The 25,732-nt window shown below is 46.9% G+C and overlaps 2 protein-coding genes across 2 annotated transcripts in view; one reads left to right on the forward strand and one right to left on the reverse strand.

Annotated features, from left to right (window-relative positions):
* Positions 1-2,746: 2,746 nt before the first annotated feature.
* LOC306954883 (interferon alpha-inducible protein 27-like protein 2A) lies at positions 2,747-3,650 on the forward strand. The gene is made up of 4 exons (XM_079546082.1): positions 2,747-2,785; positions 2,892-2,939; positions 3,098-3,259; positions 3,461-3,650. The coding sequence occupies exons 1-4, from the start codon at positions 2,770-2,772 to the stop codon at positions 3,547-3,549; spliced, it is 315 nt and encodes a 104-aa protein (XP_079402208.1). The 5' UTR covers positions 2,747-2,769; the 3' UTR covers positions 3,550-3,650.
* Positions 3,651-7,592: 3,942 nt separating this feature from the next.
* The window catches only part of LOC306954823 (zinc finger MYM-type protein 4-like), a gene marked incomplete at both ends in the record, with an annotated part of 32,581 nt that continues 14,441 nt past the window's right edge, over positions 7,593-25,732 (reverse strand). The window contains 23 exons of the mRNA XM_079546003.1: positions 7,593-7,800; positions 8,903-9,032; positions 9,339-9,587; positions 10,897-11,008; positions 11,738-11,889; positions 13,281-13,452; positions 13,782-13,876; positions 14,363-14,542; positions 14,655-14,708; positions 15,320-15,491; positions 15,817-15,935; positions 16,339-16,483; positions 17,649-17,686; positions 17,981-18,121; positions 19,569-19,719; positions 20,080-20,252; positions 20,500-20,650; positions 21,112-21,384; positions 21,501-21,616; positions 22,108-22,258; positions 22,987-23,199; positions 23,294-23,468; positions 25,322-25,574. Coding sequence (XP_079402129.1) covers positions 7,593-7,800; positions 8,903-9,032; positions 9,339-9,587; positions 10,897-11,008; positions 11,738-11,889; positions 13,281-13,452; positions 13,782-13,876; positions 14,363-14,542; positions 14,655-14,708; positions 15,320-15,491; positions 15,817-15,935; positions 16,339-16,483; positions 17,649-17,686; positions 17,981-18,121; positions 19,569-19,719; positions 20,080-20,252; positions 20,500-20,650; positions 21,112-21,384; positions 21,501-21,616; positions 22,108-22,258; positions 22,987-23,199; positions 23,294-23,468; positions 25,322-25,574 — 3,623 coding nt within the window. The remainder of the gene's footprint in view (positions 7,801-8,902; positions 9,033-9,338; positions 9,588-10,896; positions 11,009-11,737; positions 11,890-13,280; positions 13,453-13,781; positions 13,877-14,362; positions 14,543-14,654; positions 14,709-15,319; positions 15,492-15,816; positions 15,936-16,338; positions 16,484-17,648; positions 17,687-17,980; positions 18,122-19,568; positions 19,720-20,079; positions 20,253-20,499; positions 20,651-21,111; positions 21,385-21,500; positions 21,617-22,107; positions 22,259-22,986; positions 23,200-23,293; positions 23,469-25,321; positions 25,575-25,732) is intronic.

Raw genomic sequence — 25,732 nt, forward strand, 5'->3', positions numbered from 1 at the left:
TGCGGACGAACCGGAGGAGTCCTATGGCAAAGTCACCGGGAGCGGCGTGCAGCTGGCGGGGACGCGGAGAGCCGCTGCCACCGGAGCTCCGCGCCGGGCGCCTCCAGGGCAGTGAGTGCTGGGGGGGGGGGGGGGGGAGGACAGGAAGGGAGTGGGCGCGGGGCGCTGCGGGGCTTTTCCCACTGCCGGCGTTTAACCTTCAGCGAGCGCCGCTGGAAGGCAGAACCGCGCGGGTGGGGATGCGGCCGCTGCTCGCAGCACCGCGGCTCTGCTGATGGCAGCTGGGTGGGCACAGCTCCGGGCTGAGGGGGGTTCCCGTGTGTAGGGCAGGAGGAGGAGTGGGGGTGGCTCTGGGTGGCTGGGGTACCACCGGGCGTGTGGTGCGAGGATGCCTGATGCTGCGGGATGGGATGGGATGGGATGGGATGGGATGGGATGGGATGCCCAACTCTCAGCCCTGCACATGGCGAAGCAGCATGGCACTGTGGGCCCTCAAATGCTCCATGGCCAAAGATAAGCGTGACGACCCCCCAGGTGGCAGCGTGCCCACAGCCCGGTTGTTGTGGGGCGATGCACTGACTGAGCAGTGACATTTGGTGAGGCCACCAACGCCGGGCGCGTGGTTGGGGCACAGCACGCAAAAAAGATGCTTCCTTTTATAGCCAGGCCGGGGCTGTTTGGTGCTGTGTGAGCGTGTGGGACACCACGGGCAGCCCCAGCACCCCCCCGTGCCGCTGCCTCCCCCTGTCAGCCCGTTTTCCCTCATGCCTGGAACTGTGCAGGTACGGATGTGGGGGCTTTGGGGTGAGCGCAGTGCTGGGTGCTGCCCTGCAAGGTCACCGTGAGAGCTCGGCTGGGGGCTGCAGGGCTGAGCTGTGGGACGGAGCCACGTGTGACCCCAGGGCTGGGGGCCAGCAGCACTGCGGGGCTGGGAGATGTGCCTGGGGACGACTGGAGCTGATCTGTCTGAGATGAGACGGTTCTGACCCCACATCCTGATGGTGGGGGTTCAGCTGTGGGCAGAGCCGTGGGCTCACAGTTCCCAAAACACCCCTGCAGCACAGCTCAGGGCTGGAAAAGCCAAAGGGGTAAAGCAGGGACATCCCTGCAGCGCAGCCACAGGATGCCCTCAGAATGCTTTTGGGAGCACTGGACCGCATCTCCAGCTGCCACCAGCTTGGTGACCCGGCCCCTGGGAGTCGTGTCCCCACGGTGTCTGTGGCTCTGGGCAGTCCCATGGCACTGGGGGGGATCAGGGCACCCCCAGGCTCTGCTGCTTTGGTTGTCTCTGGCTCCTGCAGAGCTGCAGCACACGGGGCGCTGAGTCACGGCCGCACTGGGTGCCCCTACAGCCCCACAGAGGCTTCCTGTGCCCCCCTTGCCCCACAGGGCCTGTCTCTGTGTTCCCATGCAGTGCTCCAGCTCTGAGATTAGGGATAGGAAGGTCATTGGGGTCACAACACAGCCCAGCTGGTGTCATATTCGTCCCCTCCCAGCACCATGCCCTGGCTGTGGTCACACTGCGCTGGGTCTGCTGAGCCCCCTCCACCCCTCACTGTGGTTTCCAATCCCAGACACACTCCCAAATCCCCACATTGGGAGAGGTGCCCCCAACCTGCTGTGCCAGGAGATGCTGTGGGGGATCGAGGGCTCCTGCATGATCCCAGCCTTGTAAAGGAGGGGATGCAGGTTGGTGCTGTGCCCCCATTCCTGTCCCTGACTGCAGTGCAGTGAGAGGTGCTGAGGGGGGGGCGCTGTGAGCCAGCACAGCTGTGGGAAAGAAGGGACCCTGGTAGGGCCTGGGGTGGGTTAATGAGTGCTTGGCTGCAGCTGGGTGCCATTGGGGTTGGTGCTGATGAGTGGAGATGGGGAAGAGATGGAGCACACCTGGCAGGTTGGAGGTTGTGCTGGAAGCCCCTGCGGGCTGGGGCTGCTTCCAGGAGCAGCCCTGTGCCTGCTGCCTCTTCCTCCCAACCCTACATACTTCTTCATATGCCCATATGGAGTCGGCCGGCGTTATGGAATGTTAAGAAGTATGTATCCTTGGGCTGGGACCCCCGTGCTGGGACCCCGTCACTTCCAGCAGCTCTGATGGCCTCTGCGGAGCGACGGAGAGGTGCGTCCCTGGGGCTGGTAAAAAGGAACCAGATCAACTACAACTGGATTTGGTCCCCTTCAACCAGCTGCAGTGGGGCACACAGTGACACGAGGCGGCAGGAGGTGACACGAGGCCTGGGGACATGGAGGGGACGCAGAGGGTAAGGAGCGGGCAATGGGGCGTGGGGAGGGCTGGGAAGGAGTGGGTTGGGGCGTTTTTCTGAAGCTGCTGAGCAGAGGGGGAGGAGCTGGGAACGTCCACCATTCCTCATCCAGAAGTGCAGAGCTTCACCGCTGTCAGACCTCAATAAAGCAACGATCGCAGACGGGAGGCTCTGACCCCCCCGACTCCTGCCTTTTGCCCCATCCACCCCCGGCCGTGTGCTGCACTGCGAGGCGGCGCCCAGCCCTGCCGCCGTCCCCCTCCCCCCCGGCACAGCAATGTGAACCGGCATGGCAAGGGTTAAACGCTGGGCTCGATCCAGAAAACTTAGCAAAACCGAAAGCAAACAGACGGATTTCCTGGAAATTCACTTTCCTTACATCATCGCTTGTTTACTACCCCCCCCCCCCCCGCCTCTTATCACAGCACGGGGATCGCTGCGCTCAGTTCTGGGCTCCCTGCTCCGCTGGTGTTTCGTGGGTCCGTGGGTGCTCAGAGGTGCTGTGAGGATGTTACAGGCGGCAGGTACTGCGGGAAACGGGGGGGGGGGGGGGGGGGGGGGGGGGGGGGGGATTGAGGCTGCAGGGCTGCGAGAGCCGAGCAACGCTTTCTCTCCTTTCTTCCTTCTCAGCCGTGAAACCGATCATTCATTCCCTCATGGGGTGCGGCATTGCAACAGGTGAGGGCTGGCGGTGCGATGGGGGGAGCAGCAGCGGCTCGGGGCCGGGGCCATCGGCTGCCTCGTGGGATCGGGGCATCGCCACCCCGCGGGATCCCGCAGCTCCGTCGGGCGCAGAGCCGGCAGGGCTGCGTTAACGCGGCGATGTCCCGGTGCAGGAGCGGTGCTCGTGGCCGTCCCGTTAACCGTTTCGTCGCTGGGCTTCACGGCTGCCGGCATCACCGCGGGCTCCATAGCCGCTAAGATGATGTCGGCTGCGGCCATCGCCAACGGCGGCGGAGTGGCTGCGGGCAGCATCGTGGCCGTGCTGCAGTCGGTCGGTGAGCGCGGGGCTGCGGGCCGGCTTCGTTCACCCGAAAGGTTGGGGGGTGGCACAAAGCCTGGGTGGAGGAAGGGATCCGTTTGGGTAAGGGATCCTGCGCTTTTGGAAGCGCGCTCCGTGCCGCCCGGGCGCCGAACGGGTCGGAGCTTCTCGGCTGCCTCCGCCCTGCGCTCGCATCGGCCGCTCTCTGTCCCTGCAGGAGCCGCCGGGCTTTCCATTGGTGTCAAACTCGGGTTGGCCTCCGTGTTCGGGCCGCTCGGTGCGCTGATCGGATCGAAGATCCCTTAAGGGATGAATGGAGAAGCTCAGAAACGCCGAGAGACGGCGCGGCCGCCGCTGCGTGATCGGCAACGGGAGCGCATCGCACAGATCAATAAAGAGACGGCAGAGCAACCGAACCGGTGGCCGTGTGTGTCCTGGGGGGGACGGGAGGGCCGGGTTGGGGGCACGCAGGTCCTGCGGTCCAAGGAAATGGAAAAGGTGGGCGCAGGGCTCAGGGAGAGCCTCGTTATCCACGGTGTGGGGCAGGGATCGGGGAGCTCTGCTGGAGGAGTGAAACAGCACGCAGGAAACGAGGCTGCACACTCGGGTTAAGGTTAAAGATTTTTAATCACTTTTGCAGAATACAGATACGATTCCAACAAAAACTATTTTGGGGGGGGGGGGGTCTCAGGAATTCACTTATTAATACCATACATTGAACTCTATAAATTCTCATATAAGAAAAAGAAGTCTTTTTCATATAGGTTATGATGCACTGGCGACCTATTTGAATCTTGTGAAGTCAACGCTTTGCAGCTTTATAGCACCTTTCATCACGGGGCTGCAAAGCATCCTATGGAATTTAGCCTCATAATGCCCAAACGAGGTAGGAAAGTCTGGCCAATTTACAGAGGGGTGCAACCGAGGTACAGAGGGGCAAAGGAGCGCAGGGGAGGCATCACCCATCTCACAGCAGTGGTGTCAGGCCCTGGGCTGCAGAGGGGAGGGGGCAGAGCGGTGCTACCAAGCCCTGGGTGAGAGGGAGGAGCCCCTGTGGCTCTCAGAGGCCTTTCTGAGTGCTGTGCTTTGCCTTCCAGATAAATAGGGAGAGAAGGGTGAGGGGCTCCACAGCTGGGTGTGACTGCAGCGCTGCCGAGCGTCTGTGCGCATGGGGGGCAGGCGGAGATTTGGTGCTCGATGCCTCGTCCAGCTCGAGAGCTTCCTGTGGCAATGCCCTCCTTCCCTCCAAGTGAATCATCACCACCTCCTGCACTCCTGGTTTTCCTTCAATGCAACCCAAATCTCTGCTGAGAAACCAGCAGCTCAGCTCAGCGACCCTTCCTGCAGATGCAGGACAGATGGAGCTGCAGTGCTGGGTGCAGGAACGCTTTCTGTTCGTCCCAGCTGTGCCCTGTGCTCACGTTCACCACCTCCTCCCAAAATTCTGCGCTGCTCACGGGGCTGAAAGGCCTCCCCCAGTCAGCAACCGAACCCAAAGGTTTTGCAGCACCCGGCCCTACGGCTCTGCTCCCTGCAGGAAACAGGCAGGGGCTGCAGTGCCCTTTCACTCTGCGTCTCCGAGGGGACGTCGCTTGGCTGGAGGTTACAGCCAGAGAAACCCAGAGCCTGCCTTCATTCTCAAGCTGGCAGAGCAATTCCTATCGTAACTGAGCCGCTTTTTGCACCTCACTGCGACACCGAACGCCTCCAGGCTCCTCCATCCACCCACAGACACCGGGCTGAGCACCTCTGAACCGACACTGCGAGCACTGACTGCTCTGCACGACCCCTGCGCTGCAATTCCCTGCAGCAACACCCTCAGAAACGCCGCCTGTCCTCCCCAGCCAACAGCCACAGCGTCGCCTCTGTGCGCTGAGCCGCAGCCAGGCGGGTTGCAGCAGTGGAAGGCACGGGGATGGGGGAGGACAGCCATAGGCACGAGGTGTCGCCCTTCTTGCTCTCATGTGGCTGTTTCTCTCCTCTCCAACACGAGGTTTTCCTCCCCCAAAGCTTACACCATCAACACGCGGCGTTGCACGGCCAGCAGGGGATTCAGCTCTTGTCCCAAACCGCCTCATCTGAGCGCTCAGAGCTCCAGCACTGCTGCGTCATCTCCGTACCTCGGACCTGCGTGACCACGAAGGGCTGGGAGCCTCAGCACAGCGCCCAGGGCGGATCTCAATCCGGAATGGAAACCGAAAGCATCTGTTCTGATCCTTGCACCACCCAGCAGCCCTGTCTGCCTCAGAGCCATGAGATAAAAGGAATTCTTTACCATGGGGAACAACTGCCTTCAGCCAGCCACGCTTTTAGGGATTCACCTCTCCCTGCTGAGGGCAAATCCCTTCCATTCTAAGTACCTGGAAAAATAAAATCACCATAAGCAGAAGTGCTCACAAAAAAGCAACGGGCTCCAGACAGGGCAAACCGAATGCGTTATGCAGCAGCTCCTGGCTCCTTCCCTCCTCCTGACACTGAGATTCAGACACAGCTCCATTTGCCACCAGTGCAGCTCGGGCTTCTTTCCACCCCCTACAGACCCAGCCATGCAGTCACTGAACTCCTTTTTCCCTGAAGCATCCCAGCACAAAACGCCGTGCCTGCGTTCAAACTACAGGGAAGGGGGAGGGAAGGTCAGCGTTCAGAGCATGAAACCAACCTCCACCGAGCCTCCGAGCAGCCGGGGCAGCTTCTGCAATGGTACGGATGGACGACAGCCAAGGGAACCAGGATCCTGCCCAGGATGGCAGAGCAGAGCAGGACACACACACACACACACACACACACACACACACACACACGGTGGGCTTGGAGCAGACACAACCAGGGGCAGCTTTACTTTTCACATAAGTTTTCTGTATTAAAAAATACATCAGTGAAATCTGTTACAGGCAAGGGACAGGACTACCGAGTTTACACGACGTCAATAGGCTACTTTTCTGATTTTATTCTTTTTTTTTTTTTCTTGTTAAATTACTTTTGTTACCGCTAAAAAAAAATAATTAAAAAAAAAAAAAGACAACGACCAACGAACGAAAAACGAAACGAAAAAGGTAACGAAAGGCTGTCGATTTTCACCTCTTGAAATTGTAGTGACGAGATCAAATGTCAGACCCCTGTTTTACAGCAGATGGACAGCTGACCAGAACTAGAGAAAACCCACACCATTCTCTTCTGCAGAGTTTGGGTTTCCAATGGATTTGTGGTCGCTAAGTCATCAGAAACACACAGCTATGTATGGAGGTACAGACAGCATCTGATGAGGTCCTGTCCTCTCAGCACAAGGTGGGAGCTCTTCTCTTCAAAGCCAAGCCTCCAGAGAGGCTTCCTGACTTCCCAGCATCACACCTCTGCACCTCTCTGCGTGGGGTGGGAAAGACACACAGGGCTGCTGGCTGCCACAGTTCTGCTGTCAGAAGTAATACTGCGTCCTTCGGACAACACTGCACACACTGCAAGGGTGGAAAGAGAAAGAGTGCACGTCCCTTTGTCCGAGTAACCCTGGGGATTTGCCCTCTGAAATAACCAAAACCACAGGGGTGGGGAGAGAGGAGAAAGGAAAGCTGCCTCAAGGGGAAAAAAAAACGTCCACGCACCTCAGTGTTTGCTAGATTAGAATCGACAGACTGCAGAGCTGGGGGCAGGTAAAGGATCTGCTGCTCCTGCCCCACGGCTGCCCCCTCCCATAGGGAACCCAGAGGCGATGCTCTCAGGTTTGACCTACAGCACTGTGCACAGCTCGGCTGGGAGCTGCTGCCCTGGGCTGACAGCAAGGCTGGCACCGCAGCCACGGCTTCAGCAGCTCCCTGCTCAGCCTCTGCCTGCCAGCGTTTGATCCCGGCTTTAAAAAACATTACAAAAGCTTGTTGGTGTTTGTCACGGAAGTCGCCTGGTTCTCTCCATACCACCAAATCCTCTCCTGTTCCCGTGAAGACCTCCAAGATCTCCACTGTTCTTTGGCAGCAAGGACTGCCAGCCAGCAGGCTGAGAGGTGACGTGAGCCACAGCCTGACACCGTTATGGGAGATGTTCCACGACCATTTTTCTTAAAAAAAAATCTTTTTTTTTTGTTTTTTTTTCTTTTTTAAACCCTACACAGATAAAGGATTTATGCACCACTCAAACAGGTTAGTTCAACTTGAATTTGTTCAGAGGATTCGTGGCTGCCTGCCACAGGACGTTGCTTCTTGCAGCTTATGGAGCTTGTCTCCTTCCAGTTCCAGTTTGTACATCCGCTGTGGTTCCAAATATGCCTGTAGGTGACACGATCCTGGCTGATTTCATACACATTTTCCAAAAGCTGGACGTATTCACAGTTTGGTGCTTCAAAGGAAAACATCCCACTTCAGTTAGTCTGATAACTCAATATCAGAATCTTCTGATTTGACTTTGGCAAGTTCTTCGTGTACCTCCCTCACCATAAGAATGCGAGTTAACATGATGTCCAAAGTCCCTGGGTCTATGGGCAATGTGGAATACCACATGGGGCTGTTGGGTACACAGGAGCGCTCGGGCTGAAGGTAAAACACATCACTTCTCTGCTTCACGCTTTCGGAGCTGTCAATGGAAGAAGAAAACACATCACAGAAGGCAGCTTTAAAAGCCTCGCTCAGAAAAAAGCCACGGAGAAACAACGAGGAAAACGGGAGTCACACTGAGGTCACAACACTGCCGTTGAAGCAGTGTAATCAGAATCTTTCTGGTAGGGGATTGGTTTCCCCTCTTCAGCTCTGTGGACATTTAAGCTGCTCCCAGGCACTTGGCTCCAGCTGCTTACAAAGAAACAAAGACTTCAGTGACTTCTTTCCTGCAGCTCTTCAGCTGCAGTGTCAGCCACACCAACCATCCAACACCGGAGTCTTTGTATGACTGACAGAAGTGCCTGCCATTCCATCTCTAAACAAAACCTTCCATCCCTCCGTTCCACAGCTCTGGGACAATAAATGTGGAAGGAGCAGCAGAACTCAAGCCCAGCCTGCTTCTCCTGCTGCAGAACGGGAGCTCATCTGCTTGGCAAACTGACCATCAGATCTCCGTGCTGGAAGGAAGGGACAAAGTCCTCCAGAGCAAGGATCCCTCCTGCTTGGCCTTGGTGCTTTCACATCAGAACAGCAAAGCGAACTCACTGCAGCTCGTGCCACTGCAGAGCTCTGCAGGAGCTGATATTCCTTGAGGAACATGGAAATCCTTCTCAGCCCAAGGACAGCTAACATCTAAAGCTATGCAAGCAAATACGAGGAAGATACAACAGAGTCGGGGCAGCTGCGAGGCACAAACAGAGCCATGGGACTCTGCAGGAAGCTCACTAGGTGCATTTTGGAGGGTGATCTATTTGAGTTGCAGCTGACACTAATGAGATCCTGTTTCATTCTGTTGGTGTCTTTTCTTTGAGGGACACCACGCCCCACCTGCTCACAGATCTACCTAAAGTTGATACCGAGCAGGAAAGGCAAAATGATTTGTGTCTGTGTCCTTGCTGGTCTCTAACTGCTAAATAAAAATTAATCTCACATCTCAGCAAGCAAGAGCCATCACCACTTTTGCCTAAATCACACTTTTCCTACCTTCTTTCACAAAGAACAAGATGACTGAGGAGAGTTGCTGCCTGAATTCCTGTTCTAATCTAGGTGCAGATCAAAGATGAAGTTCTATCACTTACCATTTTGACAAGTAAAATTCATAGAGTCGCACCGGACACCTCAGGGGGTTATCTGCATTTTCAGCCATTTCCACTGCTGTTGAAATCTCCTCATCTTCTCCACGTTTCCTTTTGCCTACAGAGAGTTTATCTGGACACACAAAAATGGCATCGCTCGAGTTCAGAGAAGAGCAGCACATGAAAGGTTACACAGAGCTCAGCAGCAGCCTGACTGGACTCTGCAACACCTCGAAACACACTGCTTGAGGTGGCTGCCTTCAAACTGTTTCTCTTTAAATCATCCCAGAGTGAAGGAGAAAGTGCAAGATAACAGCAGAAACCAAACTAAGCACAGCTCTGCTTATTCTATGCCTTTCTCCCCTGCCCTTTTCAAATAAGGAGGAGATCATAGAAACATGACTGCAGAAACTGAAGCGATCACAAAGCATCCACTCACCTGATTCTACCTCTTGTTTTTGAAAGGGTGGGAAAAACCGTAAATATGTTGTCTTAGTATTGTACTTCAGGGTCCTGGTCCTCCTCATGACGTGGGCAAAGGACAGCTTCAGGTGCTCACTGACATTCTTTAGTTGAAAGTATTTGGTGTTGAAGAATAGCAGCGTGTTCAGTAAAACTATGGGGGAATATGCACCCAGTTGCTTACACTCCCACAAGTGTTCCTCTTCTATTCTTGAGAACATATAACCTAGAAACAATGTGCAGAGAAAGACAAAGTGTCACCTGTGTAATTTTAGGACTGCTCCTCATGCTCAGTTACAAAGGAATGTAATGGCTTTTACAGGCTGCTGGCAATCTAAGAGATTTTCCCCATCTTCCCAAAGCAAACCCTCATACATGAGCAGAGCAGGACACAGAAATGAGTAAAATTACATTGGCAGATTCTGTCAGAGATGATTTAAGTCTTCTTCCAGCTAACTTTGTACATGAACCAACTGTGCATTAGAACAAAATCAGATCTATCACAGGTAACTGCAACATAAAACCCAGAGCACTGCATGCAAGGACATAGAGGGAGCGTGGAGAGCCAAGCTGTGGAACAGCACCATCTTCTACACCTGATGAACGGACAAAGGCATACAAAGGAAGATTACAGACATCAGCAGAACCTCGCTCAGTTTTAATTGCATTAAATCAGCTGACTGCAGGAACATCCAGCTCCTGGGGCATGGAGCACGGGTTTAAAATACCCCATCTCTATACACAGATCACCCAGTTTTATCATCCTAAGTTAGGAAGGAGAAATTGAGGCTGATGAAAGATTTGGTCTGCAAGAAAACTCCACTGTCCACAGCTGCCTATAAGTAATTGGGTTATTTCTGCACCAGCAGGAAGTTGTGAACAAAAAGCCAGTTTCAGATCCATCTATGGAGCTGTTGGTATCACTCATGTTTTGGTGGCAAAGGACAGCTTCAGGTGCTCACTGACATTCTTTAGATCTTACATCTTCATATTGCTTCTGACCACCTTCATAAACTGCATGAATATCCTTCAAGGACAATTAATGATATCTGCAGGATTGGGGAACTCTTAATGTGATTGAGGTGAGAAGAACTTGGAGCCAAGGAGTTAAGACAAGACTGCAATGATCTCCTCAGATGATCCTGATTGATCAGAAGTATTTCCAGTACTGATGTGGAAATATTTCTGCAGCTCCACTCCAAGCAACTCATCTCAAACACTGCATGCAATTCTGCATTCAAAAAGATCAGCTCAAACTTGAGCAAAGAGAACCAACACACTGACTGCAGGAGTGGGAAGCCTTTAAAGGGGCTGAGAGATCAATCAAAGGAGGGAAAGGAATCTTTAAGTGAAACCCAGAACTGGTAGAGACAGACACACAACCCATGATTCTAGTCTACCACAAACAACTGCATGGTGGAGAAAGAGGAGACTAATGTGAATGCCTCAGATCACACCCTTCTTCATGGCACTGAGAAAAATACTCATAATAAGGCTTTGTCATGCAGCTACACAAAATAAAATAATTGTCCTACCATTTGGAAGAATTGTAGGTTCCCAGATTTTCAAAAGTTTTGTAAGTTCAATCATAAACCTGGAATAGGGCTCGGTAAAAATGTTATCTATTCTACCATTCTCAAACAGGTACTACGAGAGAAAAAAAGGAAGACATGTAATTTATGAATACATAACATTGCAGAGATACAGGACATCAGATGCTTCACCCTTCCTACGTCTGAGTGTCTTATGGTCCAAAATGCTTTGCTGAAATCTTCAGTAAGATACCACATCAGATTTTCTGCATGGACTGGGATTTCCTTGGTATGAAATGAGAGATCCAGGCCAGAATTATTTTCATTATTCCCAGCTCTAGAGCTCTCTTCTGAAAAAAATCACCATCCTCTAGGTATTAAAATATTCTTGAAAAAGCAGCCCAGCAGATTGAGCTGCTGAAATAGAGCTACTGAATGAGCACAGCCTTTGCCAGGCAATCTCTTCCATGCAAACTCACATCTCAGAAGAGCACTGTGCAGCTATTTTAGATCTACAGCATTCAACCACAAATCAAATTCTTCTGAGGAACCTCAGGTTACTACAATTCTTTCCTATACATTAAAGGGGCAAATACAGTCCCAAACCTAAAGATTTGTGTCAAGCCCTCCACCTCACATTCCTCCCAAGTACAGAAGAGGTTTGTTTACTCTGATCAAAAAACAAATTAGTAGAGTAAGAGATTAAGCCACACTAAGAAAGAAGCACAAAAAGATACGTTCTCACCTCTACAAAAAACAAGCAGCTACTTGAGACTATGGGTATGAAGCCTAGAAGGCCACTACAAGTTTGTATGCTCTCTGCAGCATCCTGATTGTGGTTTACCTGCTGAATTCCAAGGCACAAGTATAAGATGCTGTCAGGATCGTATTTTTCTCCATTCGGTCTCCGCACCTCTTGAATAAATTGGCACAGGCCAAAGCTCAGCTCAGCAAAAGTGCACGAGAGAATGTCCTCCTTGAGCTTCACAGGACGAACTGCGGTGAAGAACACGATGAAAGAAATATCTTTATTCCAGAGATTAAATCTTTACACTTAAACACCAGGGGGTTCGCTGCATCCAAGATCAGGTGCAGCAATGGTAATTGTACTTGGGCTGGCATAGCAGGGTTGGCAAATCCTTCACAGCTGGACTCAGGGGAACCTTGAGTGAGAAAAAGATCCTGAATATTTCCTAGTAGTTCTGGGCACGAGCTGAGCACAGAGAATTCGACTCCTTAAAGGGAAAAGGAATGGAGAATTTACAGGGCTGTGAGATTCAGAAAATGAAGCAGCACAGAGAATCGATCAAAGAATCTGCAGTGAAATGACTGCTTGGCCACTCCACTGCTGAGCGACTGCCTGGGGCTGAACAGGGAACCTTGCTGTGGGGATTGCTATCGTTTCCTGGAGCTGTTGGTAACCTTTGTTTTCTTAGCTATGAGAAAAGCCCACCATTCACGTGATTAAAACAAAAACCAGCTGCTCTCGTGTAATGACAGAGGAGAAAGCAGAGCTCATTCTAAACAGCATTTTCCCTTTTGGGATCCTTCTTATATAAGCTCTGCCACACCTAGATCTATGCACTGCAGAAGCATTTAATACTGCCTGCTCTCTTCCCCACTGTCCTCAAAAAGCTCAGTTACAAAACTAAATCAAATTCTCTGCTGCACTCTGAAAACTTGCCCACAAAACACTCAGTGTGAGCATGTAAGACAGACTTGAGACCAGGGAAAAGGGGAGTCAGACAGTGCCAAACCCCAGGAGTGGGGCTGTGCTTTTGTACAAGAACTAAAACCCAAAAAACATCCATAATTAGAAAAACAAGCAGAAGTGACATTTATATTGTCATTATTATCTATCACCCCAGTGAGACCCAAGGAACAATTCATGCCTTTTAAAGGTACTTTCAGGCAGAGTGCAGCACAGAATGGGTGCACTTGTGGAAGGTTTGTTTCCAGCAGCTCAGAAAGAACACTGTGGTGCACAGCTTTTTACAGCAAACACTGATGCTGACAAATACTTTGTGAATGTATGAGCTAGAGATGGAAAGACAGGGCCAAGTCCGTGTAGTCAGCTTGTAAGTGTGGTCTACTAACAGCTTAGTAAGGGCTTTGCAGCTGCATAAAACAGCTGTTCTAGAAGTGAAGAATTAGTGCATGCAAACAAACACACACGTGAGGTTAAAAGACCAACATTTCGTGTTGAAATCTGGTATTTCAGAGCCTGCTTTGAAAGGTAATGGATCAACTAAGAAAGCAATGAAAGGCTGAGATTTTTAAATGCAAGATGCTCTGAAAACTTTTGTCTACTTATGGCTATTTTAAAACTGAATTTTGTCTTGACAAACATATTATACCGAGTTATTCAGCCAATTATTCCTGTTTACCTGAAAACTTCAGGTCCCCTTGTTCCTCCTGTGCATTTTTCCATTGGACCCAGTTCTTCCAGGCATTCACCCCATACATGTACTTCAGGGTCATCCCAGAAACAGAGCATCCTGGGTAGGAGCCCTGCATCAGATTGCGGGGCTCTGCAGCAACTACAGACTTCTTTCGTCCCTACAGGAAAACAAAGAAAGCAAAGCAAATAAAAGCTTAGTAAGCACTTCATCCATGGATGCTTCACTTCACCTCGTATAAAGAGAGCAATAAACTGACATGGTAACAAAATGCTACTCCCGTGAGAGGAGGTGAAGGTATACACATGCATTTTTTAACATGCAGGGAAGAGAAGAAAGTATTTATCACGAAGAACAGGAAAAAATGCCGTGCAGCTAAACTCAATTCTCACTTCCACCCTGGCTCAATAGTTTGTTTTTACTTCCAGGGGTTCATCTAACATTACTGCTGTAAGTGCAAGGCATTAACACTCCACAGGACTTTCTTACCCGTCTTTTTGGCTGGGGGAAGCCATCTCTGTGCCTCCGTCTTGCTCGTGAACGCGAATGCAAACCCAGTCCCTTACTGAGAGGGTCAAATGAGTCTGAAGTCAAATCAACACCATTAAGAATTTAAATTATATGATTTAACAAGCCTGAGAAGAAGCATCATGTAAAAACACTAAGTACCCCAGCAACTCCAATTACATCTGTATACTCATGTAATACTTCATGACTGAACAACTGGGCAATAAATGCACTCAGAAGAAAAAGCCCCACCCCCAAACAGTGGCTGCATTCATCCAGATGAATTGATATTCTTTTGCACCACTAACATGGATTATAGCTAGGAACAAAACTGATCCATTGAAGAGAGTCAGGCAAGAATATGTGCTACTCTCAACAGTGGTTCTGTAAAATGCTGTCTGTAAAGATAGCAATAATATTGTAAAAACACAGTGAATTTTAGTAGAGCTGACGTATTGCTGCTGCTTTAAATATCCAGTTTAACTGAATGAAAACATAAACCCCCTCTTAAGCAGACAACGTTGACCCAAAGCTGTGTGTATTTTTCTTAGTGTTATACAGACCTGATGGAAAATCTGCCTCCAGGTCCTGTTCCACTTCACCTTTGGAGATCTGCTTGGGTTCTGGATCTGGTTCTGGCAGGGCGTTTGATCGTAAGGCATAGTGATTCAACTCTTCTTCCCAGCTGTGTGGAGTGGATACTGCTTCTGATTCTAGATCTCCACTGTAAGTGCTACCTTGGTCTGTAATGAGAGCAGTCAGATATACCACGTGCTACAGGAAAGGACAGACAAAAAGAAGGGTTTGAAGATATGCCCGGATCAAAGTCCCTTTGCAAGAAAAAGTCAAACTGACCTTTCTCAAACATCTTGGGGTCCAGGAAGAGCTCATGCTCAGATGTTTGAGAGCCTTTAGAGAAAGAAGGAAACTTTCATCTACAAATGATTTACAGCCTACACAACTAATACACTATTGTGAATGCCAAAAAAATACATGTATGAGGTCACAGTGCTTCCACACCTTACCCCCCACTACAGTTTTATAACAGCTCTCTCCTAGCTCACGCTGTTATGGGAGAAAAAGAATTAACCATGTTCTATTTTCATCCCTCCATATTTGTCACTGGCAGTCATCTGTAGGCAAATGCAGTATTTTGTTCATTTCTTTTCAGCTTGCTCCACTTCTGTTGCATAGTATGACTGCTTTCCAACACATTCTAACCCGCATCACCCTTCAGGAATCCACCATAATGAGCCTGACAGGAAAATATTCTTGTAAAGCAGCTGCTCTGCCTTCTTGATTTTGTCTCCTGCCAGTGCATGATGTACTGGTCTGGAGATTACTTCCACTAGCAACCTGTTACTGCCAATGTAAGTTAAATCAGCACCTAGGATTGAGGCAAAGACACAGAAAGCTCTGCAGGTAACAGAGGCTACACACCCATTTCTCTGCCTATTTAGCATGAGGAAAGGACCCCTCTATCTCACTGCATTTAGTTCCCTTTTAAAAGCACCACATACCACCATGAGAGTGTGTTTTGTCTTTCTCCTCATCTTCTGCAATCATTTCTGCCATCTGAAGGAGATCTGCTTCAAATGGACTTATGGGAATCTTCTCTTTGATATCCTGAATTGTTTCAAGGATCTTATCAGCATTATCCAAAGTAGTTGGGAAAGGCATGGGAACAGGTACCTACACAGACATGCAGAAATTATTAGAGATTGTTTGGGGATGAAGGGAAGCAGCAAACACACAAGGGAGATTCTCCTTATTTAATCTTACTTACACACTTTTAGGACTACACATAATTTCAAATAACTCCAGGACAAAAAAGCCCTTGTCATCTCTGCAATTACCCTACAAATTGGTGTTTTGATATAATGAAGTAGGTGATAAGGAAATGGCTTCACAGACTCCAAACACCACTCATGTGACTAATCACAAAGCCCAGTCACGCGGCTCTTAATCAAAACCAAAACTGCAAACCAGTTCTTCAGTGAACTTGAGCATAACTTACAGGTACTGGCATCCCAAGTGGAACTGGTGTGTACTGTGTGTAGAGGTGGAGGGGTACTGGCACAAACACTGGTACAGGAACAGGTACCACAATGATTTTGGGTTGAACTTCTTCTTCCTCTGTTACATGAAAAACAAAACAACAATTGTGTGACCATTAGACCCTCACACACTTCAGAGTGTCCACCACAACTGCTTGGTGTTCCACTAGTAGTGACTTCTGCTTGTCACTCAATGGGCACAGTACATCTTTGCTCACAGTCATCTTGCACGTCAGCACTGCTGGAACAAACAGTGACAGAACAGTTTGGAAATAAGCAGCACAGTGACCAAATACATGAAAGGTGGAAGGGAAGGGAGAGGAAATAAATGCTATGGTCTGCAGCCAAATAAATGCTATTACAGTCATCTCACAGCTAACTACAAGACCATAGGAAGAGACTACTAACAGTCTGTTGCATAAATCACACACGCTGACTGCACTACAGGCTTCTATAAAATGGGTTGGAGATTAAACACATACCTGTCTGGCATTCTTTATTTTGTGTATGAGGTTTGCATGAGGTGGCCTTGGTCTGTGTGATTGGCTTGCACAACAATGCTTTGTTTTTCAGAAGCCTAGGTGGCTGTGAGGATGGCAGTTTCAGGGCATCTGTCTGAGTGCTTGCCTGTTTGGAAAAATATAAACGAGGGCACAGTCAGCATTGGTTGCAGTATGGTATTGATTCATACTTGTCCTCTGCTAGGAAATGTTGAACAATTTCAAACTGTCTTTGTTAATTAAATTTACAAGCTCCCAGAAAATAGCTTGCTATTTGGTGTTTTTTTGGTGTGATCCATTTGGTGTTTTCTGCACTTCACATCAACTTATTTTACTGCAAAGCGAAAAACAGATCTCAGAGGGTATTTGGTTTCTGTAGTCAAACCTCTATAAACTTCTTTTTTATCAGCAGTAGAATTTTAAGATCAGCACTTAAGATACTCCTGATGACAAAAATACTGGCTGATACATATACTCAAAAAACCTTCAGTAAATCAATGTGAAATCACTGCAAAGGAATAGAAAAAAACTGAACACAAACGCTGGCAGTATCACTTCCTAATTATACACAGACTGACTTTCTATGCTTGCATTAATTTTGTGTTCTGCCAACAGTAATTTCCAGTCATGCGTTCATACAACACGATCTGTTTCATTACAAAAAAATGATACTCTAATCCATAAATTACCCTCCAGATAAAAGGAAGGATGCCAATCTCCCAGAAACAACAAGCTACACAGCAAAATCTTCCTAATTTAAGAGAGTTCCAAGATGTACACCACCTACCTCAAAGAGCCCAAGAACAGGAGCTCTAGGAGTTAGTCACATATAAGAAGTGACAGCCGTTCCCCATAGCTTCACTACCACACTACAAAGGAGTGGGGAAGAACAGCTAAGCTGCAAGAGGTGGATAACATCAGTCCCAGCAGCCCACGCTGGTTTCCTTCTTCCCACAGCAGCCCTTCTGACATCACATCCCACCTCTGGCCACAAAAATTAGCCTTCAGTACAAAAGCCATGCACAAAGTGCTTGAGAGCTGCTGCCATCTCAAGAGCCACAGTCTGATAAGCCTTGCTAAGCCATCAAACCAACCCATCACTGTACACATGGGAACTTTTACATCACACATTTTTAAAAATGGATAAGGTGTGTAACTGCAGGCTGGACGAATCTTAAATGTCAATCACAGGAAAAATAGTAACAAAATTAAGGTGCTAAATATTGGATACTTTACTTGTTATTGATACAATCTGGACAAAAGTGAGAAAAATAGTCTCTTGTAAAACTTACATCTCCAATTATTTTTGCTGTCACTGTAGGGACTGCTCCTGTGGATAAAAAAAAGCAACACACAGGATTAGTCTGTGCACTTATCAAAGACCACAGCCCACATTCTGCCAGGTGGGGAAAAAGAATTTCCTTTAACCTCATTCCCCACTGCAAGTGAACAGACCTACATCAGTATTTACACGTAGGTAAAGGAGGGACAAGACAGCAACCCTCAGCAAAGACATGAAGCATAATGAAGAAGCCGTTGTCCTCAGTGGAAAAGACCCCTGAGCAAATACAAACATCCAGGAATAGAGATTTAAAAATAGAGAAATCAACTGTAACAGTCCTACCCTGTAAAACATTGTTGGAGTTAACCGTGGGCTGGGCAGCAGGGGTGCTCGCAAGGGACACCACATTTGCTATGACTGGGGTTGAATCCTTCCTCAAAGAAGGAGGGCCTGACGAGGAAGCTGGTGCTGTAGAAGGGTTTGCTGGATGGAACGAACAGGAGAAAACAGCAGTAAGCAATATGATGACAGACATAACGGCGTTTCTGAAACAACATCCACCCTCCGGATTTATCTCCAGATGAAAAAGCCTGCTTTATGAGGAGAGTGTGTCAAACTGGAGGATTCCAGCTCAAATAGAAGTTGGATCCATGAGCAAACTTCAGCTGTTTTCAATTCACTGAGACTTTTCAGAAGTTTATCACAGTATGAAAGCAGTTTTCTGTCTCTAGTAGCACGTGTCTTAGAGCAGCACTGAGCAGACAACAGAAGCAGGTGTCCCACTGTGCTCAGCACCATCCTCAAGATCCTAACAAGTAATGAATGGGGTGGATTTTTATGACACTCTTGCAGAGGAACTTTTAGGTTCTTCCTACTTAAAAGCATCACGATTGCATTTCATGACAAATACTGTTCTGAGCCACCTCCTTACTAACAGCCAAGCATACTGATCAAAATCAGGAGTGTCACACAGTCTAATCATGGCCTGAAGGTAAAAAGTTACTTATACTCTTAGTTACTCTTAGTTACTTATTACTCTTAGTCAAAGAAAACAATCCCCACCAAGCGAAGCAGAAGCACAGAATTCAATATAGTATGGCCTGGTGCATACTATAAACTGCCAGTTAATATTCTTTATTGCTTAATGGGTACCTTACTGTTGCAGTCACCATCACTCTCTGGGAGAACATGCCCCTCTTTAGGATCAGTGCTATTTCTGCCCTTTGTTTCGCTTCCTCTTCCTGTCTTTGTGCGCCTTTCTTCCTTTCTTCCCTTTGCATTTCATTCCCTACAGAAACTCACAGTTCCTATTCCTGTGGGCTTCACTCCCACCCTCCTCCCCATTCCACCTGCTGAAATAATGAGCAACAAAACAGCTACAGCATACATTAACCTCAGAACTGATACTCGAAGAATCAACACTTAATGACACAGAAAATGCAAGTCTTCAACGCCTACTGACAACACAGAACCAGCAACCAAGTCGTACATCAAAACATACATTTACAGCCACTAAACCTAAGCACTTATCTGCTTGACTTTCCTTGTTAAATGAACATTAACGTTCCCCTTTATCTCTGTCTTACCAAGTACAGGAAGCTGAGTATTTATCATGCCTTCAACAGATATCAGTACATTTCAGCCTATTGAAATGGGCTTCCTCTTTTAGGAAAGCAGATGAAAAGTAAGTGCTTATTTTAATACCTAAAATCAAAATACAGGTTTGCTTCATGAGCAACATCATTTCATACCTATGGAAGTTTGAATCTGCCTGAAGTAAAAGACATATCTTAAACTGAGCCCATTCAATTACAATGGACAAGCACCCCAACAGAGGGCCTTAAAAATTTCACTGAATGGAGTTTCCAAAGAAACATTCCTATCATTATCACACACATTAAGAGGTAATGCTGGCCACATCCCGTTTTACCTGTGTTGTTTGAGGCTGGAAGGTCAGAAGTACGTTGCTGCTTACAGAACATCAGAATACAAAGCAGATTGCAAAAATGTTTCACATCTCCTTGCCATTTCAGAGACTCGCTGAGTTTACCTTGTCTCTTACAGCCATCACACTTTGCCATCTGGGAAAACAGCGAGAGAGAAATTAAACGTGTGTGTTAAAAGCAACAAAGCATGTATGCATACCAACCTCTTCACAACACACTCAGCAAACACAGTGTAAATAAACCTTTAAGAGTGCATCAGTGTGACACAAAGCAGCACGACACTCAGGTTTTTCCCCCCCCCCAAGAGACATATCAGGTTTTCTTTATTTATGAAACTGCCACTCCGAAGTTGAGAAGGATTTACTCATCTCTCATATGTGTATGTAATACCTTCCAGGGACACGGAGGTCAACCACAGGCATTTAACACAGCTCCTAACTTTCAGAAGTTCCACTAACACTTTCGTGTTATAGAGAATATGACATTATTATTTACCTGGTAAAACAAAACTGTGAATTTAGACATGCACTCTTCTGAGCAGAATTCTTCCATTCTCCCCCCAAAAAGATTCTGGACCAGTTTGGGGGAGGTCTGCAAACAGTAGCTGCACATTTTACAGTGGTTTCCCCAGCGCTTAGCCAAGTCATGTTTATAGAGCAGTTTGCAACCTAAGAGAAGAAAAAACAGCAGAATAACAAAAGCATCCTTCAAGATCAAAATGTTGTGTGTTTGGCATTTCTGGTTCTGGAATCATTTGTTGAAACACGGCACTAAAGTGTGAATGAAGTTCCAGGTTTCTAAGCCTAAAATAAAGTTTTCTGACCTGGTTTATTAGGTTTCCCTTAGTATCACAAATAATTTTAAGGCAAGACTCTTCTAACTCCATTTCTCTGAGACAGCCTTGCTCTTTCTTACCTTCACTGCAGAATGGCTTATCTATGCCCGCGATTCGCACCGTCTCCTTGATAATTTTCTCAGTTCTGCAGTATTCACACAGTGCTGTTACACTCCTCCTCTTCTTATATTCATCACAGCAGGTCTTCCCACAAAACTGGAACATTTTACCCTGCAACACGGTCAGAATGTTTTGGTTTCAATATTTCATATCCAGTTACTACATCTAAATAGTAAGAACTCAGCATATTTATGCACTTGAAAAATCATCAACAGCACCAGCAAAGTAAGTCCAAATAGATTTTCAGCAAAGACAGCAGAATTTTCTGCCACGAGTCCTCACCCATGTGCTTTGTGCAGGAATTAAAAGATCGTCTCTGGGACGAAGGATCAGGAATGTGCTTATTTTGACATGTAATGGTTTGAGTGTGGGGTTTTTGTTTTCCAGTTGTTTTCTGTTTTTCAGTATTAATTTTCACAACGATTGAATGATAACAAAATCGGTTCCAAATTCCCCCACAGCAGATCACAGCAAACAACAGAGCAGCACCAACAGACCACGGCCATATAGGTTATAATTTCTGAGCTGTCTGATCGAGAGAGACAAGCCAGAGAAGTCCTGGTCTTTATTACCTTGAAGTCAAGCAGTTCTGGCTTGGTTGCAAATAATCTGTTACAGTGCTGACACCAGAGTTTTACAACCTTGCGGGAAAAAGTGACTTGCTGGGACTGGGCAGCCAGCCTCTGTAGACCAGCTGCAGCTGAACTGCTCCCAGAGCTGGGAGATGCAGTGGAGGTGGTGCCACCTGCTGACACCGTTGTCCCCGAGGGAATGCTTACGATGACTTGACCTTGAGACAGGGGTACGACTGAAGAGTTCACTCCTGCAGGTTTGTTGAACAAATTCTGCAGAAGAGCAAAAAAAAGAGCCTTATTTTACAGTTGTGTATTTTACCCGACACCCCAGGTATTTGATTTATTACTCTATTAATCGAGCTAAGAAGAAATCCCAGATATCACACCTGAAAAGCTACCACACAGTTGTAGCTGCAGAAATTGCGTACGCTCCCATCTGACATAGCCAAGTGATACTGAGGGTTGGCTGAAGTTTTACAGCTGTTGCACTGAACTTGAACACCTGAGAGTGAAACAGAGAAGAAAAAGTGATTTAGTCAACATCGAGTCCCCCTGCAGATAGTTTTGCACCGTGCATATGAACCCAGAGGTTCTGCATGACAAGACAAAGTGCACACTAAGGCACAAGACAGAAGCAGACACCACAGCTGCAGTGGCTGCTGTTTGCCAGATCCTTTCATTATTCTCCCAGTACCCCTAGGACACTAGAAGCCTCCCCCCCCCACTCCTTGGCCTTCACTTACACCAGCAGAAAATACATTAAGGTTTGTTATCATCTCTCAGATCTCTATAAACAAAGCTGAAATGGCTACACTGTCACCGTTAGGTTTATTTACGTTACAAAATCCTTATGCTCCCATCTCAGCACCTTCCCTTAAAACAAACACTGCTTTCTACACCCCAGAAAAGAACATCAGCCTTAACTTTCAAGACCAAGTTTGGATTTAAGCCCCGTGAAATTATGTCTGTAACAGAATAAAGGAATAAAGTTACCTGACGAAGTAACCATTTTTACTCTGTATGCTGACAAGCAGTTAACAGAGCAAAACAGCTCAGTTTTTCCCGAGTTATTTGTGCTCTCTATCATCTCAGCTGAAGATCTCAAGGATTTACACAGTGCACAGGGTGTAATTTTAGCTGACTTCTGTGGAAACAGTAAAATTGGTCATGCATCTGAAGCTTAGTATTTTTCGTAACCCAACACCATTAAAATCAAAATTAAAATATTAAAGAAGTTAAAAATGACAATTAAAATGATCAACTAATTACCACTTTTCCACTTAGTTCAAATGCTACAATTTTCACAGCTGAAATGGGTCAAGAACGAAGTGCTCTCTCGTGTTTTTCTGTTACTTAAGGCACCCAAGACCATAAAGCTGTAGAGCATGCCTGAGACAAGGTGTTTAGAAAGACATAATTTCAGAAATAATCTCTTTTTCAGTGTCAGGAAGGATGTGTCGTAGTGTGATGCCCTACAGTTAAATTGCCCTTGATTTTTAAGAATTCTCAGGCAGCTGGTGTGAAACTGCACCACTGCTGTCACAGCACACAATGCTCAGAGCAATCCCAAAGGCTGACAAAAGGGCTTTGCTCGTGAGGTTTGTGTGCTTTGTCAGATGATGGTTAGCTCCTCAGAGGATGGCTCAAATGTGCCACAGCAGACTGCTGCCAAGTGGTCCCACTGTGTCTTCTCTCACACTGGAATACTCAGCTTGTCTTTGCAGTGGTAAGGGAAACAGAGCAACATTTCTAGCAAAAACTAAGCAGCAAATGGCAAAGGAAGCATCTTAAGACTATGAAAGCAACGGACACCATCAGCTAATAAACCAAAACCTCCCAAAGATGTTCTTCTAACACCGTGTCAAAATATACCTGCTTGTATAGTGTCACACATGTCGAACTGCAGAACTTTTTTGACTGTCCCTCTATCAGCAGCATGCGACACTGCCCAGACCCACTGTAGCAGTAACCTCCACAGTTCTCACAGCAGTTCATGGTCAAGTTATTAGCAGAGCGGAACTTGGAGAAGCAGGCATCACTGCAAAGCTTGTGTACGACGTTCTGGTAATTCACTTCATGTCTGATCTGGAAGAGAAGAAAGGATATTAACAAGAACAGAAAGAAAATGCAAGTTCCCTGATTTAAAGGAAGCTTAAACGGAAAAGAAGTTTGCCATTACCACTGCATTCTTCTGGCACATGCTGCACTTGGTTGAAATGCTGTTAGTGTGAATAGTAATAATAGGTTTCCTTTTCATTTCATACGTCGAAAGACACGACTGGCTGCAGAAATCCTTGCTGGAATTCGTGTTGTCAAACTGGGCAGTGATTACATCCTTTGGATTCAGAATTTCTCTACAGGAAAAAAAAGAAAAACGAGCCCAGAGATTAAACACTGGTTTCATGGCAACTCGCTCCCCTTTCCACTTTGGCAGACAAAACATTTCCTGTAAGATGGTGGATTTATTTAATTCAGAGATTTTCTTTTTGCTGATCTTAGTACCTATCTTCATTTTCCTTTTCCCATTAGTAAAGCAGTGGGATGCAATTCTCAAGTAAATACACTGGGAAACATTTTGTACCTTGTCTTGAGAGTGGCCTACAAAGACATCAGGTTGTATAATTAATCCTTTCAGATGGAACTGGGAGCTTTTGCACAGTACTTACTAAACCATTTTTTCAAAAGCAGGATATGGGGATGAATTCCCTTTAACAGTGAAAATATCAATAATCATGGGATAAGGAAAGAAAGGGGGAAAAACAAAAGGTGAGGATTTCTACTTCCCATTTAGTTGTGCCCCAAATGGTCTGACAATTATTTTCCTCTTTAATCTCCAATCTACTGTTCTCTCTGCCATTGGATTTAACAAACTATTTAAGTCTCTCTTTTGAAACTGTCATTCACAGAACATTTTCAATGAGTGTATAAATTGGGAAGAAATCTTTATATTCCTTTCTAGGATGGAGGGATGCCTCCTTCTTTCTTGTCTTTTCAGATATAAACCATTTTCCATCTTAATAAATACAAATTTATTGTAAGACTGCCACACTTTGTTACAAGGTCTTTTTACACCAAGAGACCAAGAAAGAGGAATAATTAACTGAAGTCTCAAGCTGAAGTTCAGTTGACCTTGTAAAACAGGAAGCAATAAATCTATTGTTAAGAAATGATGCATGAACAAAGCAGCATTCACTTTGCAAAGTAACTTTCATAACAACAAATAATTCATATGAATCACTGTCCTCTGTCAAGAGAGCCCAGAACAATCAGTCTGTGCAGTTACTGACTTGCCTCAAGCTCCTGAATAGCAGTGACAGCTCTAAGAGCTGGCCACAGATGCGTCCTTCTGCTAATTTGGAGATAATAATACAAACTAAAACAGAATATGAAGAACTGAGATGTTTCTTAGAGCTGAAGATTCACCCTGGTGTTCCCAGCAGGCCAGTGGAAAATGCAGATCTTCTATCCTAAAGTGTTTTTTTTTGAAGCAGGCTCTATGCAGAAACCAACTGATTGAATACTGAAGCCCCAACTCTTTGAAACACTCAATTCTTGATATGCTTAATGTCTGTAATCTTATGAAGGTTTGACCACGATCGTGTCATAGCAGCAGTAACATATTTTGAAGAACTCAAGAACTCACACCTGTGTAAATGTGAGCTCACAGAATGGAGCCAGACTGGAAAGCTTTTTTTTTTTCTTTTAAATAGAATCTAAGGGTCTGCGTTGTGCAGAACACATCAATTTATCTGTGTTTTACTTCATTAGTAGGCATCAGTAAATCTATTTTCACCAAGAGGAAACAATAAATATTTTCTTCAAGTATCTGTTAGCTGTTTGGAGTGCAGTGACATCTCAGAACAGGAGGGAAGTGAAGTCCCTTTTCCAACACAGGTAGTATGTGTTAGAAAACACGGAATCCATGTTTTCTATGTTCCATGTTTCCATCTTTTACGTGGAAAAAATACAAAAGGTACACTTCACAACAGAGGCTTTTAAATGCACCTGTATGCAAAACACAATGAACTAAATGGAACTGAAAGCAGACAGATCAATTAACAAATCACACCATCATTTACAGAAGGGAAGCGTGAAGTGGGCATTACAGAACAGCATGAAAACCGAACAGAACAAGATGAAAACTGAAACCTTCTCATCATCTGCTTGAGCAATAATTACTCTCAAATAATTTAAAAGGCTGTCCTACTTCGAGCAGCTTGAGCAGGTTTTCTTGGTAGAAGCTGGTGGGCGACAAGCTGGAACAGTGTATCCAGTGAGGCACAGTGTGGAGCAGAAGAGCTGGGTAGAGCCTTTCCTCTGGTATGCAGTCTGCCCCTTCTGGAGGATTTTTTTACAGCCAGAACAGGAAACCCGAACAGCTGTGCCTGGAACTGAAGGAAGCATTTTACTCATGCCAGAGGATGCCACAGCAGGCTGGAAACCTGATGACAGCTGTGGAGCTGAAATGAAAAGAAAGAGAGAGAGAGAAAACAGAGTAGCTGTTAAGATACATATTGCACATAATTTACTTATGCACAGGGAGCAAGCATAAAGCTTATGGCTTCATTGGGATCGTCAGGCTCTAAGGGAGAAGCAAACAGCAAGGGAACTCTCTACA

The sequence above is a fragment of the Tetrao urogallus genome, assembly GCF_951394365.1.
Source record: "Tetrao urogallus genome assembly, chromosome: 23".
NCBI classification, from domain to species: domain Eukaryota; kingdom Metazoa; phylum Chordata; class Aves; order Galliformes; family Phasianidae; genus Tetrao; species Tetrao urogallus.

Coding starts and splice junctions, on each gene's coding strand:
- LOC306954883 (XM_079546082.1), top strand. Junction 2,940..3,097: donor GGGGTGCGGCATTGCAACAG/GTGAGGGCTGGC, acceptor GTCCCGGTGCAG/GAGCGGTGCTCGTGGCCGTC. Junction 3,260..3,460: donor GGCCGTGCTGCAGTCGGTCG/GTGAGCGCGGGG, acceptor CTGTCCCTGCAG/GAGCCGCCGGGCTTTCCATT.